Below are 15946 nucleotides of genomic sequence, written 5' to 3'. Positions count from 1 at the left end.
TACCACAATGACTTCACACAACCTTCTTTCCCTTAACCCTCCTGGTGTCCTCGAGTCAAGGAAGGAAGGGTGGAACAAGGAAGGAAATGAGGGAAGGAAGGAAAGAAGGTAGGAAGGAAGGGAGGAAAGGAAAGAAGGAAAGGAAGGACGGAGGAAATAAGGAAGGAAGGAAGGTAGAAGGAAGGGAGGGAGGAAGGAAGGGGGGAAGAAAGAAGGAAGGAAAGGAGGGAGGAAGGAAGAAGGAAAGAAAGGAGGGAGGGAATAAGGAAGGAAGGAAGGTAGGAGGGAGAGAGGAAAGAATGAAGGGAGGAAGGAAGGAAGGGAGGAAATAGAGAGGAAGGAAAGAAAGAGAGAAAGAGGGAGGAAGGACAGACGTAAGGAAGGAAGGAAGGAAGGAAAGAAGGAACAGTCAAAACAGACATGAAGACATGACGACACAAAGGTTAAGATTACATTGGGAGACATTTCTCTCTATTTAAATGCAGAATGATGTTATAAATATAAACAGAATATAATATAATGTTTGTTAAGAGACAAAAAACTCGACAGGCTGCAGAGATGAATTCAGGTGTATATAATTTTTTATTTGGCTCCTTTGTTTCTTAATGGATGTTTTTCACAAGAGAGGAGCTGTGAAGAGAGGATCATCATCATCATCATCATCATCATCATCATCATCATCATCATCATCATCATCACTTTATCCAACGTTAACCCAACATTACCTCGGCTGTAAGGCATTTAAAGTTTAACAGTTTTTTGACACATCAGAGTTAATCCAGGTCTAAATTTTTGATAGTGACAAAACATAGTTCTATATAGAGTTGGCAAATACACGAAATACACTATAATTGTTATTATGACTTATTTAAATGAGCTGGTGCTCTCCTGCAGCAGCTCGGTGCCGACGTTCCCATGTCATAAAAATAACAGTTTCCTCAAGTTAAAAAGAAGATGTTTCATGTTCTTTTGTTTTTTTTAACTGCTGAGGAAACACACAGAATAAAGACTGATGTCCAAGAGCGTCCAGGTCACAACAGTCCAGAGAAAAAAAGAAAAAAAAAGAAAGAAGAAGAAGAAGAAGGAGGAGCAGAAGTGTTTTATCTGCGGTCGTTGGTTCCTGACTTCCTCTTCCCGGCCAGAAGATGTTTGGGTTTGAGGTCGAACACGTGTCTGTCCGCCTCTCCCTTCTTGCCGTCGCGGTTCATGTCTCTCTGGGAGTTCTTCATCATCTTCTTCGCCTTCTTCGCCATCTGAGGAACGGAAAAGAAAGGAGACACAGACATGAGTCCTCAGCTTCTAATCAACTTTTAAAAGATGTTTTCCCAGTAATTTAAGACTATATTTAAAATGAGGCTGAGGCTGATGATTTATTTCATTGTTGGGTCATCTGTTGAGTATTTATTCAATTAAAAATATGTTAAAAAAAAAAGGTGACAACATGTCGATCACTGTTTCCTAAAGCTCAAGACGAGCTTCATTTAGACCGATGCTTTTAATTTAGATTTATTTTAAATCATGACTTTTCTCCAGGCTTATTCATTTTAGTTTGCCATTAACTAAATTTCAATTTGCACTATTTTTTCTTGTGTGTTTTTACGGTTAACAATATTTAGTTTTCTTATGTATTGAAGTGCATAAATGAAAGTGACACTAAAGGAAATCTTGAATCTTTTCTTGTCCCCACAAACAGTTCACAACCTAAAGATGTTCAGTTTATAATCATAGAAAACTAAATTAACTATTAAATATATATATGTGAGAAGCTGACATCAACGAATTTATACCTATTTTCTTACAAAGAAATGTCTCAAAACAATAAATTCATTATCAGAATAGTTGACACTTTATTTTCTGTCAATCAACTAATCATTGAAGCTCTGCAAATTAGTGGAAATACTAATTTGGATGAACTTTAATGTTTTTAACCTGAGATTAATATTATATATCACTTAAAATTAACTTTATTAGACAAAGAAATAAACTTCTGAACATTTAAAAATCTTCAGAAAAAGAGAAACATTCATTCTGATATAATTTTCGCTGGATTTGTACAATTAAGACGGCAAAGAAACGTGAAAAATTAAAACTTTAACGTATCAAAAATGCAGCTTTATTTATTTATCAGCTGACTTTGATATCACACTCAGCTGTGGATTAACTGACATCTGCACATCCTGAATTAGACTAACATCTTTATTTTTCTTCCTTTACGAATTGCAGAACTAAATCTTTGTTAGTTTTTATTACAAAGAGAACCATCGTATTCAGGACCGTCTTATAAAAGTCAAAATGTGAATACATGCTTCAAAACTGGAGTGTAATTTAAAGACTCCATCACGTACCTTTGCGTCTCTGAGTCCAGACTTGTCTCGAGGAGGACGGGAGGCGCTCTGGCTGCGTGTTTTGGAGAGAGGAGGAGCCGAAGTTTCACGCTTTCGTTTCTTGGTGACGCTGCGAGACCGTCGGGCCTGTTGTGCGTAATGACTCTGAAGAAAGTACCAAGAGGGAAATGTTCATTAAAAAACTTCCCTCACAAGTTTCAGACGCTCATAAAGTCTCAGTCAAAACTCACAGACATCAATACCAAGTTACAAAGTGCTTCACAAAGCAGCAAAATACACAAATCTTTAAATACTTCAGCTTTAAACTTAACTAATAAAAACAATCTGATGAATAAAAAAAAAAAGGCAAGAATAGCATACAACCATATTATAAAAAGGAGATAAAAGTAATTCAAGGAAAATTAAAACTCAAACCCTCCTGTTGTCCTCGAGTCAAGGAAGGAAGGAAGGAATGAGGAAGGAAGGAAGGAAGGAAGGAAGGGAGGAAGTGAGGAAAGAAGGAAGGGAGGAAGGAATGAGGAAGGAAGGAAGGAAGGAAGGAAAGAAGGAAGGAATGAGGAAGGAAGGAAGGAAGGAAGGAAAGGAGTAAGGAGGGAGGGAGGAAAAGAGGAAAGAAGTAAGGAGAAGAGGAAGGAAGGAAGGAAGGAACAAATATCATCATCACACATATGAATTATAACTAACCTCGTCCTTATCCTCCATATCCAGACCCAGATCGCCCATCTGCTTCTCAATGTTCTTCCTCTCAACCTGTTCATGAAAAACACACAAATTCAGAGATACGCTCATGTTACAAAACGTAGTAATTATATAAAGTTAAAGCACTGTAATCACCATGGTTACTGAGGCACACAACAGTGGAGGAATTATGTGTTTTTTTTATTGTGCTGTTAACTTTTTTAATATTGACCTACTGAAGTGACTGTAGACAAAACAAGGTTATGAGTTAATTCTGGTACAACACACCCCAAAACTTTGAGACAAACTACCTTTAGATATCAGAGAGCTCGCTAAATATTTTAAAAAATACAATAACTTAAAAAACTTTACATCAGTCATCTTCACACTGATGCATTAATGAACTTATTTTAAAAATGTTTTATTTTACTTGATTTCATATATTCTATTTCTTAGCTACTTTTACTATGGACTATTTTTTACTATTTTAACATTACTACTATTTTAATTTTCCATTATTACTTATTAATTGCATTATTTCTCTTCTTTTTAACATTGCTTTTTGCTCCTTTTAATGTGAAGCTTTTTGTGTATGCAATTAATTTGTTATAAAGCCCTTTGAGCTGCATTTCTTATATGAAAGTTGCTATAGATACAAATAAAGTTATTATTATTATTGTCTGCACATTAAATGGGGACATGTATATTTAACACTGTACATGGTCCCAATAAACACATTTCTACTGTATTTGGGTTTCAGAAAAGAAATAAAAGATAAAAATAAAATAACTGCAGAAAGTTTAACTCTTGTTAAAGCTGCAAAGGCGACTATTCACATTAATGCCATATATGAGAGACACCTGAAGGCCAACTGAAGTCATAAATGTGAGTATTATTTAGTTATTTTGCATGTTTATTTTTGTCTTCCTGAACTGACAATCTTTAGATAATAGTAACATGTATATTAATCTATAATTATTATCATTAGATTCATCATCATCATCAAGACAGAGAAGAGTTTAAAACTAATTTATTAACTAATATTGATCATTTTAAACCAGGATCTCGTTAATCTGGTTCCTATAAAACCTCCTGAGCTTTATAACAGCATCACTTCCTCTAAATTGACGTCAGACATGCTTCGTTACCTTGGTTGCGGTCCTCGGCATGCGCGGCCCGTGTATGTCCTTCTCCTTCGAATGAGCCACGATGAGCATCTTCTTCTCTCGGATCTGTTTGGCGAGGACTCGGATCTCCTGCATCTCCTCGTCCTCGCTGTCCTCGTCAGAGTCGTACTCTCCGGCTTTCTCCTTCAGATCCTCCTCCGTCTCCAGGTCCTCCAGTTTCTGTGAGACAGGAAGTAAAAACGACGAGAAGATGATGAGAAGAGTTTTAGGAGAGAGGAAATTAAGGCTTATTTAACAGGGTTTCCTTTGTTTTTTCCTCCCTTCCTTCCTTCCTTTCCTTCCTCCATCCCTCCATCTCTCTTTCCTCCCCACTACCTTCCTCCCTTCCTTCATTCCTCTGTCCTTCTTTCCTTCCTTTCTCTCTCCCTCCCTCCCTCCTTCCTTCTTTCTTTCCTCCCTCCCTCCTACCTTCCCTCCCTTCCTTTTCCCCTCCTTTCCTTCCTTCCTTCTGTCCTACCTTCCTCGCTCCCTCCTTCTTTCCTTCCTTCCTCCCCCTTACCTTTTTCCCTTCCTTCCTCTGTCCTTCTTTCCTCCCTCCCTCCCTCCTTCCTTCTTTCCTCCCTCCCTCCTACCTTCCTTCCTTCCTTCCTCCCTCCCTCCCTCCCCCCTTTCCTCCCTCCCTCCCTCCCTCCCCCCTTTCCTCCCTCCCTTCCTTCTTCCTCCCTTCCTTCCTTGACTCGAGGACAACAGGAGGGTTAAGAGGTAAATTGAGGGATAATTTAAGGGTGTTTACTGTGTTTTAAGAAGGATTTCTGTCACTTAATGTCAACATTCTCCTCATGACATTAATATCCATCTCATGTTTATATTTTATTGATTATGAATCAGATCTCCAGCTTTATTCCACTATATTAGAAGTCACTTTGAAGATATTGAAGATATTCCTCCCTAACATTAAAACGAGTGTGTTTACCTTCATGATGTCAGGATCGATGTAATCAGCGATGTTGTGTCCCTGCCAGACTTCAGGGATCTTATCGTTCTTCTCCTCCTCGTTCATCAGATCCCAGTATTCTTTAAAAATAAATAATAAACATTAATCAACATTACAGAAATAAATATTTACAGTTTAATGCACAGCAGCAGCAGCTTGATAATAAAGACTCACTCTGCAGATCCAGAATATAATCGTCTCCAAGCTCCACCTCCAGATCTCTCTCCTGTAAGACGAGCATCAAATAAAATGAGTTCAATACAAAAATAACAACATGAAGAAAAATGTTTCACTTATCTCATTTTTTTTTTTTTACACTTTAAGACAAAATAGTTCATTTCTCAGTCAGTAAACAACATAAAATGATCTTTGTGTAACTTCTCCAGTTCATCAGCAAACATTAAAGTCATGTTTGGACCCCGACAGTAGAGCTGGGCAATATATTGATATTATATCGATATCGTGATATGAGACAAGATACCGTCTTAGATTTTGGATATCGTAATATCGCGATTATGTCATCAGAGTCGTCTTTACCTGGTTTTAAAGCTGCATTAAAGTAAAATATGTGATTTTCTGAGCTTACCAAACGGTTTCTAGCTGTTCTGTTATTTACCTTTTATCCACGTTGTCATTATATCCACATTACTGATGATTATTTATCAAAGATTTCATAGTGTAAATATTTAGTGAAGCATCTCTACAATATTATTGCAGTATCGATATCGAGGTATTTGGTCTAAAATATCGTGATAGTTGATTTTGTACATATCGCCCAGCTCTACCCGACACTCAGGTCCAGCTTAATCCTACTGGTTATAATCCTCAAAGCTATTTATCCTCCATTTTACAGCTGTAGCTACAGTAGAGACAGAGCAGTGTTTATGTAATAACTCTCACGGCCAGCAGGGGGAGACAAAAGCCCAACACTGCAGCTTTAACACAAAAGATTTAAATAACGTGTTTCAACTGGAAGTCAAAGGAGGGTTTCTAAAATGTTGAAGTTAAACTATAAATATGAAGAAAATATTGTTGTTTATGTCTAGACAGTTTTTTTTAATCTTTTCGTCTGAAGTTGAACACCGAACCTACCGTCTTGCGTTTGGGTGCGTCCACCTCCATGGCCTTCTTACGCGCCATCGCTCCCTCTGGGATGAACGGAGGTCTGACCTGGAGAAGAAAAGAGGCTCAATCATCAGAAAACAGCTCAAAGATAAAGCTAGAGGAGAAGGAGAAGGAGAAGAAGGAGGAGGAGGAGAGGAAAAGAGAAGGAAAAGGAGGAGAAGAAGAAGGAGGAGGAAAAGGAGAAGGAGAAGAAGGAGAAGAAGAAGAAGAAGATGAAGAAGAAGAAAGAGAAGGAGAAGGAGAAAAAGAAGGAAAAGTAAAAGGAGAAGAAGATGAAGAAGAAGGAGGAGAAGGAAAAGGAGAAGGAGATGAAGATGAAGAAGAAGAAGGAAAAGGAGGAGGAGAAGAAGAAGGAGAAGGATAAGGAAAAGGAGAAGGAAAAGGAGGAGGAGAAGAAGGAGAAGAAGAAGGAGAAGGAGAAGAAGAAGAAGGAGAAGGAAAAGGAGGAGAAGAAGAAGGAAAAGAAGAAGAAGAAGAAGAAGGAGAAGAAGAAGAAGAAGAAGAAGAAGAAGAAGAAGAAGCTGCTAGAAGAAGCAGAAGAAGGAGGAGAAGGAAAAGGAGAAGAAGAAGAATCATATGTGTACCTTGTCGTCTCTCTTGGCAGGCATGGCGAGGTGGAGACGGTTCAGAACATCATGGACCTTCTTTCCTTTCATCTTGTTGTCGACGCGATGGGAGAGGAGTCGGTCGCAGGCCTGAAACACACGGAGAGGAACATTAAAACTCGCTCACAGTTAAATATAAACACTATTTCTTCTTCCTCCGTACGAGCCTCGACGTCTGTTTCCTCACCTCGTTTTTAACCTGCATGACTCCCTCCTCAGTCAGGGTGCTGGTCTCGATGACGGGGATCCCCTCAGCTGTGAGGTCGGTAAAGATTTTCTGACCACAGAAAAAAAAAAAAAGACGAACATCAGAGAAGAAAAAGTGACGTTAAACTAAATCTTTAACACTTCAGATTTAGATCTCTCTGAATATAAACAAAGATGGTTTTTAGTGTTTTTAGTTTTACATAAGTTATGTCTCCTTGCACTTTTTTTATTATGCCTTCCAGAAATGTGCATTTAAAATTACAATCAATAGATTTTAATGTGTGTTAGTGTGTTTCTGCAGGTTTTAGGCTTTTACAGCGGGCGAAATAAACAGAAATAAACAGAAATACACAGAAATAAAAGCTGCAAAAACAACATGTACAAGAAAAATAAACCTTCAAATCTACATAATAAATCAAAAAGTTCCTCTCATAAAAACACTCTTAACATCTCTACATGTACATAGTTTGAGCTTTTAAAACCAGAACAAACATAAACTGGATGGTTAATTAACAAAAATGGAAGAAAAAAACACAAATAAAACCTAAAAAAATGTCATTTTAAGACAATTTTATCAATTTTGGCTCAATATTTAGGATAGGATAAATCTCAAGAAATAATCATTGTGTTACTAGTTTGTTTTTTTAACTGTGTGTAGTACATATTTATCCCCAGTGGGCATGATGGAGCACCCTGGGGCCCATGAACTACAGCTTCACTGTAGCAGCCATTTTGGCCAGTGGCGTCCACGGAGCAGGAAGCACTGAATTTGACAAGGCTGCAAAGTGTTACTAGTTTATGTAAAGAATATTAATGATAAGACTTTGGTTTAAGACTTTTGGAAATGTTAAACCAGGTTTACTGTAATTGGCAAATCTTAAAAAGCTATGAATAAATACAAGAGTAATAAAATAAAGTGAATATTTTGAGGGTTACTGTTATTTAATATTCTAAATTTCATTTTGAATGAAAGTTACTCCTTGTGTATTTTCCACTGCATTATAATCAAAGCAGCAAGTTTCTAGTTCACATCTACTGTCTGCTATTTTAATAACTCATGTATTTAGCATTAATGGTTGTGAAAGTCTGCCATTGTTTTCTGCAGTTATTACGATTAATGATATAATTTTAACTTTTAATAGAGCACTTTAAAAAAAATCTAAGTTACAAGTGATTCACAAGGCAGCAAAATAAACAACTCATAACATAACGTTAGAAATAAAAAGGCAAGAATAGATAAACCATATTAAAAAAAAGGAGATAAAGATAATTTAAAGGCTTCAGATCACCCACCTGGTTCTCCTCGGTCAGTTCAGTGATCTTCTTCACGTCGCACTTGTTGGCAACGACGATGAGAGGCTGCAGAGAGAAACAGGAATTATTACTTCACATCACTCACACAGTCGCTTTTCTTTCATTTGTGATGTAGAAATTGCTTTTTTTGGACATTGGTCATACAATAAAAGTCTCAAACTGGATTCAGATTGGAGACGTTGAGGTGTAATAATCTGACGTGACGACCGACCTTGTTGGCGAACAGCGGGCGGATGCTGTTGAAGAGCACCAGCTGCTCCGCCAGAGTGTGTCCGCACTGCTCCGACGTGTCCATGACGTAGAGGATGGCCGCTCGCAGGTGAGCCAGAGCAGTGATGGCCTGCATCTCAATGGTGTTCCTTTCCTCCAGAGGGTGATCCAGGATACCGGGGGTGTCTACGACCTGGTCATAGAAACACAGAGTTAACATGGGGAAGGGAGAGGATGACAGGAAGTGTTGGTGTTGGTGTGTTTCTGCAGGTTTTAGGCTTTTATAGCAGGTGAAATTACAGAAATATACAGAAATAATGATCCAAAAAGCTGTAAAAACAAATTAAACATGTACAAGAAAATAAACCTTCAAATCTACATAATAAATCAAAAAGTTCCTCTCATAAAAACACTCTTAACATCTCTACATGTACATAGTTTGAGCTTTTAAAACCAGAACAAACATAAACTGGATGGTTAATTAACAAAAATGGAGGAAAAAAACACAAATAAACCTCAAAGAATTTTATCAATTTTGGCTCAATATTTAGGATCGGATCAATCTCAGGAAAGAATCATTGTGTTACTAGTTGTTTTTTTTAACTGTGTGTAGTACATATTTATCCCCAGTGGGCATGATGGAGCACCCTGGGGCCCATGAACTACAGCTTCACTGTAGCAGCCATTTTGGCCAGTGGCGTCCACGGAGCAGGAAGCACTGAATTTGACAAGGCTGCAAAAGTGTTACTAGTTTATGTAAAGAATATTAATGATAAGACTTTAGTTTAAGACTTTTGGAAATGTTAAAACAGGTTTACTGTAATTAGCAAATCGTACAAAGCTATGAATAAATACAACGACAGTAAACAGATAAGGGGAACAGTAACAGCATCATCATCATCATCATCATCATCATCATCATCATCATCATCATCATCATCATCATCATCTCACCTGCCAGCGGAGGTATCTGTAGTCCATGTGACCCACAAACAGAGACTTGGTGGTGAACGCGTACGGCTGCACGTCAACATCTGCTCGGGTCACCTGAGAAAAGAAACAAGTTAATCACGTTAACGGTAAAATAAGAGGAGTCAAACACTGTGATACCAATAATTAATAACAATCATGATCTTTGTATAATAATACATGTACCGGCTTAATAATGCATTATTAATTATTGTCTTTAGGCCGGTCACCATAACTACTTTTATTGGACGATATATTGTCTCAGAGATAATCACGATAAACAATATTATTGTCATTTGAAGATAATTTTATAGCACTGATATAATGATAATATAATAGCATAATAATGTAAAGGGGTGTGGACGCTACAGCTAACACACACACACACAAACAAACACACACACACACACACACACACACACGTCGTTTACCTTGTTGATGAAGCTGGATTTGCCCACGTTGGGGTAACCACACAGAAGCAGGGTCCTGGTGTTCGGGTCGATGGTCGGCAGACGAGACAGATGCTGACGGACTGCAGAGGAGAGACGACAGGAAGTTTAATTATTCTCACATATAAAACACAGAAAAGATGATCAGACAGAGCTAGAGGTTAATAAGCCACCTGGGGAGAGTTTTATTTTGTTCTCATATTCAATGAGAGTGAAGCTGATGGCTCTCATTGAAAGAGGAGAGCATTGAGTAGTAAAAACTTCAACTCAAAAACTGAAAGCAAAATTTAACATATTTGCAGATTTGCTGATATTTGTGAATGAGGTTGTCGGTGTTTTTTATGTTTTACATGTTTTTTCACTCCGCACAGATCCCATAAAAACGCACACAGAGTCTCTCTCTCTTTCTAACCTTGTTCCAGATACTCCAGACTGGACTTCTGACGCTTCAGGATGGTGCACATCCGACCCAGAGCGGCTCTCTTCAGCTGTTTACACCGATACAGAGAGTCTCCGTACTTCATCAGACGTACGTAGTCTTTGGAAACACTTGAGGGGTTAAAAAAATAGATAAATGGGTCGTTAGAGGCTCAAACTTCATTGTAACAGAAGAACTAAAAAGTAAAGTAAAAGATTTTTGGATAAACTTACTTGTCAATCAGATTCTTGGCGATGTTAATCTGCCCCAAAGCCAATTTATAATGATCTTTATCATACAAGACGTTCATCAGGTCGGCGTAAAACGGATGGATGTCCTGAAGAAAACACACATAAGGGTCAAAATAACACATCACACATGATCAAAACCATGAAAAATAGTTTAATTAAATTATTCCAGACGTTTTTTTCTTTTAGTTTTCTTGACTTACGTCCAGTTTGGGGAAGTCGGTGAGGATCTGCGAGAGTCGGTCATGGTAGTTCTGCTGGGTGAATTTCACCTTTCGCATATAAAAGTGTCGGATACGGTGGATCTGGTAGTGTTTGTGGACCACCGTGGGCGTCTTCCTTTGGGTTTTGGATAAAGTGATGTCGATGAAATCCTGCAGGAGAGAGGAGGAAGAGGAAGAACAGTTAGAGGAGAGAAATGTGAAGACGGCTTTACTTTCTCCTTAACATTAATAAGTTTAATGGGAAGCTGATAAACAGACGAGTTTAATCCAAATGTTATATTTTAATACAGCATTAAATCCTACTGTAGCTTTAATTGTGTCTATCTAAATCTGCTCTTTTTTTATCAGTTAGGTGCATAAATGTAGTCTATAAAATGCACGATATATTGACTAAAAACACAAATATTTCAAGTTGTCACATGTCAACTCGAAATGTGATTTATAATCCTTTAATAACTAAAAGACATCTTACTTTCACATAGTAATTTACATTTTAACACATGAAGGGAAAGTAAAGTGACTAAACATGATTAGAACTATCTTGAACTAGTTTATTCGAAAAGATTTAAACCTTTTAAACACAGACAAGGTAAATAATCCTCATAAGATTATTTGACATTGTTTATAAAGCAACTTTTGTTGGGTTTCTGCCATTGTGTAGATACTAAAACTGTGATTTTATTGTTTTGATTAAGGTGATGATTGCATGTACAGTTCACTTGATCTGTTGCCTTCACATTTCTTGACAATAACACGCTGTTTACATCCCTGAAATCTCAAATACACCAATTAAAGACCAAGCCTCACCAAACCTCATTCGCAAAACTACAAATTAAATATCTCCTCACTTGGAAGCAACAGCAAACACATTTTAATAATGTCATGTTACCTCCCAAAATTATTATAGTCTTGTAGTAACTTCGGCATACATATAATACACATAACAGTTCTTTATCTCTGTTAATATAACCGCAACTTGGTATTTAAATTGACAGAAACAGGAGTTAAACTTAGCATTTCTCCAGCAGAGTTTGGTACATAAACATTATATAACAACCTTTAAGACTTTTCTGCCTCAGTGAACAATTACAATTTCCATTTTATTTGTTTTTCTGACAATAACATGCTGTTTCCATGCCTAAAATCTCAAATAAACCAATTTTTCTGACCAAATCTGCACCAACCAAATCTGGAAAACCTGCAAATTTAGTGTATCTCGCTTGCAAGCAATACCAAATACGTTATTATAATGTCTGGTATTACCACCCAATATTATTAATGTCTTGTGGTAATTTCGGCATACATATAAGTCACATAGCAGCAGTTTATCTCTGTTTATATAACCGTAACGTGGTATTTAAATGGACAGAAACACGAGTTAAACTTAACATTTTCCCAGCAGAGTTTGGTACATAAAACATTATTTAACAACCTTTAACAAGACTTTTCTGCCTCAGTAATAAAAGCACAGTTACCACTTTATTCCCCTGCTATAATAATAACTGACTGTGTATTTTAGGATGGACAGCAGCAGCAGCCCAACACGTGTTTCTCTCCTCCTCCGTGTTTCTCTCTCTTTTCTACTTTTACCGTCATCCTCAGCTCAACGACCGACAACAATAAAACAAGCACAGTTTTAAACATTTAAAATGATGTTTTAAACTCACCTTGGCGGTGGGAACCACCATAATCTTCTTAAAATTATAAAGTGCCATTTTGTCGGGACACGTTGTTGTCCGCTGACGGCACGGGGAAAGGAAGCTGCTGGTTCCGTTTATACAGGAAAAGAGAGTTTTAACACACCGCCCCCTGCTGGCCAAATACAGACACTGCACCAACACAAAGTATATTATTATCATTATTATTAGGATTATTACTATGGTTATTATTATTATTATGATCATTATGGTTATTATTATTAATACTTTGTTTGTTAATTTGTATTTACCCCTTCACCTACCTCTAAACATAGCAGAAAAGAGACTAAAAGAGAGTTTTTAACACACCGCCCCCTGCTGGCCAAATACAGACACTGCACCAACAAAAAGTATATTATTATGATTATTATGATTATCATTATGATTATCATTATCATTATCATTATATTATCGTTATTATTATTATTATTATTATTCATTTGTTTGTTTATTTGTATTTGCCCCTTCACCTACCTCTAAACATAGCAGAAAAGAGACTAAAAGATAGTTTTTAACACACCGCCCCCTTTTGGCCAAATATAGACACTGCACCAACAAAAAGTGTGTTATTATTAGTAGTAGTTATAGGAGTAGTAGTATTAATTGGTTTGGTAATTTGTATAGGCCCCTTCACCTACCTCTAAACATATTCTGATTTAATTCAACTGCATTTGTACAAATTTTGTATGTATGTATGTAGTCTGTTATAATACATATAATATACATATACATACATAATAATATATTAATATTATATATATATATGTCTGTATGTGTGTGAGAGAAAGCGCTGTGTTTGTTCCTGTTTATAACCGCCTTAACTTTCCAACGCCAACAGTGTAGCTGCCGGCTTTATGTTAGTGGGCAAGTTATTTGAATGTATTGAAACGAGTTTGAAACATGCTGGCTAGGCTGCTCTGTATGCTGCCTTTGAACAAACGATGAAGCTGTTCTTATATGATCTGTTAAATATTGCTCAACAAATAACTAATTAAAGCTAACACACTCTGCACACACTGTAAGAAAAAATATGGTTAAATTAGTAAAGACCTGGCAGCTACAGTGGCCAGCTTTTTAGTGTTATTTTACAGTATCCCTACTATAAACTACAACAACAGTATATTACTGTAAAACATATTACAGCAATCAGTCAAATATAAGTTTTACAGTATAATACTGTCAGTTGTTTGGTTGCCCTTATACTGTTATTTTACGTTCCTACTGTAATTTCCTTGAACATCTTACTACTGTAATATAAAACTGTTTTAGCACTGCCTAATGCTAATGAATTTACATTTCACAAAATTTTACATTTCAAGATGAAAACCTCTCTGAATTGCTAGCATAGAAATGGCTGGGATAACAGATATTGTTACAACCATAGGCATTTATTGAAGCCAGTGTAGTGTCAAACAAACTCAGTGACTGTAAAATTTAAAGTATTTAAATACAGTCCAAAAAAACACCATTCCTGATCCTGAATAGATTCTAAATCTGCATGTCCCAGCCGATGTAACCTGAATTCAATGACAAGCGATGGCTGCATAGCATTGCATTTTTACACTGCATCAAACACATTCAGTAGCTAAAAAAATTCAAGCAATGAAATTCTTGTAAAATACACTGCATAAGAACAATAAATCATGTCAAAAAGGTTCTCAACAATCTACATACAATTTGCAACTTAATGTACCCTGCCTTCATTAGCCATTATTATTCATATTAGTTATGATCATGTGCAATAGAAAGCAAATGAAAGAACAAACCTGGAACTGCACAACTGAAATATACTGAAGTGAACAGAACTCAATTCTGAGACGTATTACATTAAAATGAACATCTGGTTGCGTTGTTGTGGAGATGTGTTGTGGGCTAAACAAAGCCCCACTCAAAGTCCATGGATTTTTTTTAGAAGTGTGGCCACTTAAGGGATTCTCAGTTGCTTTTTTTGGACCGGCTTCTCCGTTGTCTTGGACACTACATTACCTTCCCCTAGTTGGCCTGTGTTAGCCTTTCAGGGTTTATACCAATGAAGCACCTACAATGTAATAACAGAGATGCATGTAAGACATTAAGTAAGTAAGTACAGATAATTTGCATTCTATCCCTTACAGCACATAAAAGTTTGGAGATGTGTTCTCATAATAGTGACCACTGTGTCTCATAATAATGAGAGAATGTAAAATAAATATCAATAAAATGAATCTGATGACACTGAATGATAATGGCATATTCATTATTCAAGGATATCCATAAATTCCAATTATTCACACCAAGGAGGAAATAAAAGCAAATCAGACACTGACAATTCAACATTAGTGAACACAGCTGAGAAGAAGGGGCAAAATATCCAAACAATATTTAAGGCTTAATTATGTGCTGAGTGTGTTTTTGTACAGTTTATAATACCTGTAAGTTGGATGGGCTTTTATAATCAACGAACATTTGATTTAAAAAACAGCTGACTTTACATATACATTTTAAAAATTGCAGAAAACAAAAAACCCAACAACAAATACATAAAACAACCTGAACAATACAAAAAAGCAGAAAACACAAGAAAATAAATAAAATAAATAATTTTCAATAAGAAAAAAATAATGAAAATAAATAAATAATAAATAAAAACAACAGAAAACAAAATGATACAATAAAATCATGAAACATAGATGTCTTATCCTGTTCGTTTCAAAATGTTTCCATTTGTCCATTTTAAGTAAAAAATAAAATAAAAAATAATTTAGTTTTTAACTGTTAAAATAATAGTTCAAGAGCTGTTAAAACTAAAGTCAATAATGTGTTAAAAGTAAAATATTAATATATTATCTGCTATATAAATGTGATTTTTAGTCTATTTTTCTCCACTTGAACCTATTTTCAAATCCACTCCATATTTGTTGTGATCCGTGCTGATCCACAATCGACCAATCAGAAAGCGCCGTTGTCTCTAAGGCCATGCCCACCTGCGCCGATCACGAGTGGGTCCGCGTGCGCATACTGTCCGTCTCGGCCAATCAGGACGGCCCGCTGTGAGCGCGAGGGAGGAAAAGGAGGGGGGAGGGGCGGGAGCTCGCAGTTCATTGCTGCGCCAAAGAGAGTTAAAATAATGTAGAGGGCTCACTCTGATAACAAAAGAGGTTTATTTATCCTGAACACTTTATCTATCAGAATCAGATTTATAGACAACAAGAGGACTGTGTCATTGTGACGTTTGGTGGGTAGCAGTCTAAAATATAAAATAAAAAATATATAAAAATTAAGAAATGTTAAAAATGATATGCAAAATAAAGAATTTACAATTGGAGTAAAATGTAAAATATATTCATGTGAGAGGAG

At 36.5% G+C, this 15946-nt stretch overlaps 1 protein-coding gene and 2 non-coding genes across 3 annotated transcripts; all 3 read right to left on the bottom strand.

The window, feature by feature from the left end:
* Nucleotides 1-771: 771 nt before the first annotated feature.
* On the bottom strand, nt 772-12680 carry gtpbp4 (GTP binding protein 4). The gene is made up of 17 exons (XM_062429576.1): nt 12581-12680; nt 10893-11063; nt 10675-10778; nt 10436-10572; nt 10006-10106; nt 9560-9652; nt 8607-8798; nt 8375-8440; nt 7062-7151; nt 6854-6964; nt 6237-6314; nt 5319-5370; nt 5124-5224; nt 4172-4369; nt 3030-3095; nt 2346-2489; nt 772-1253 (listed from the first exon to the last, which is right to left on the bottom strand). Exons 1-17 carry the CDS (start codon nt 12626-12628, stop codon nt 1101-1103), a joined length of 1905 nt encoding a protein of 634 aa, XP_062285560.1. The 5' UTR covers nt 12629-12680; the 3' UTR covers nt 772-1100.
* On the bottom strand, nt 7728-7864 carry LOC133991286 (small nucleolar RNA SNORA5). The gene has a single exon (XR_009926990.1). It is a non-coding gene; the product is annotated as a small nucleolar RNA SNORA5 (small nucleolar RNA).
* Nucleotides 9207-9343, bottom strand: LOC133991295 (small nucleolar RNA SNORA5). Its single transcript, XR_009926999.1, has one exon. It is a non-coding gene; the product is annotated as a small nucleolar RNA SNORA5 (small nucleolar RNA).
* Nucleotides 12681-15946: the final 3266 nt, after the last annotated feature.

This window comes from Scomber scombrus, chromosome 11 (genome assembly GCF_963691925.1).
Source record: "Scomber scombrus chromosome 11, fScoSco1.1, whole genome shotgun sequence".
Classification (NCBI taxonomy): domain Eukaryota; kingdom Metazoa; phylum Chordata; class Actinopteri; order Scombriformes; family Scombridae; genus Scomber; species Scomber scombrus.
This window is presented reverse-complemented; position numbering and strand designations above follow the sequence as displayed.

Bases quoted from the DNA above. Each gene is read 5' to 3' on its own strand.
- gtpbp4 (XM_062429576.1), bottom strand. From the start codon at position 12,628: ATGGCACTTTATAATTTTAAGAAGATTATGGTGGTTCCCACCGCCAAG. The intron at 5,225-5,318 runs GTGAGTCTTTAT...TTATTTTTAAAG, and splicing joins TTATATTCTGGATCTGCAGA to AATACTGGGATCTGATGAAC. The intron at 4,370-5,123 runs GTAAACACACTC...CCTGTCTCACAG, and splicing joins TCGATCCTGACATCATGAAG to AAACTGGAGGACCTGGAGAC.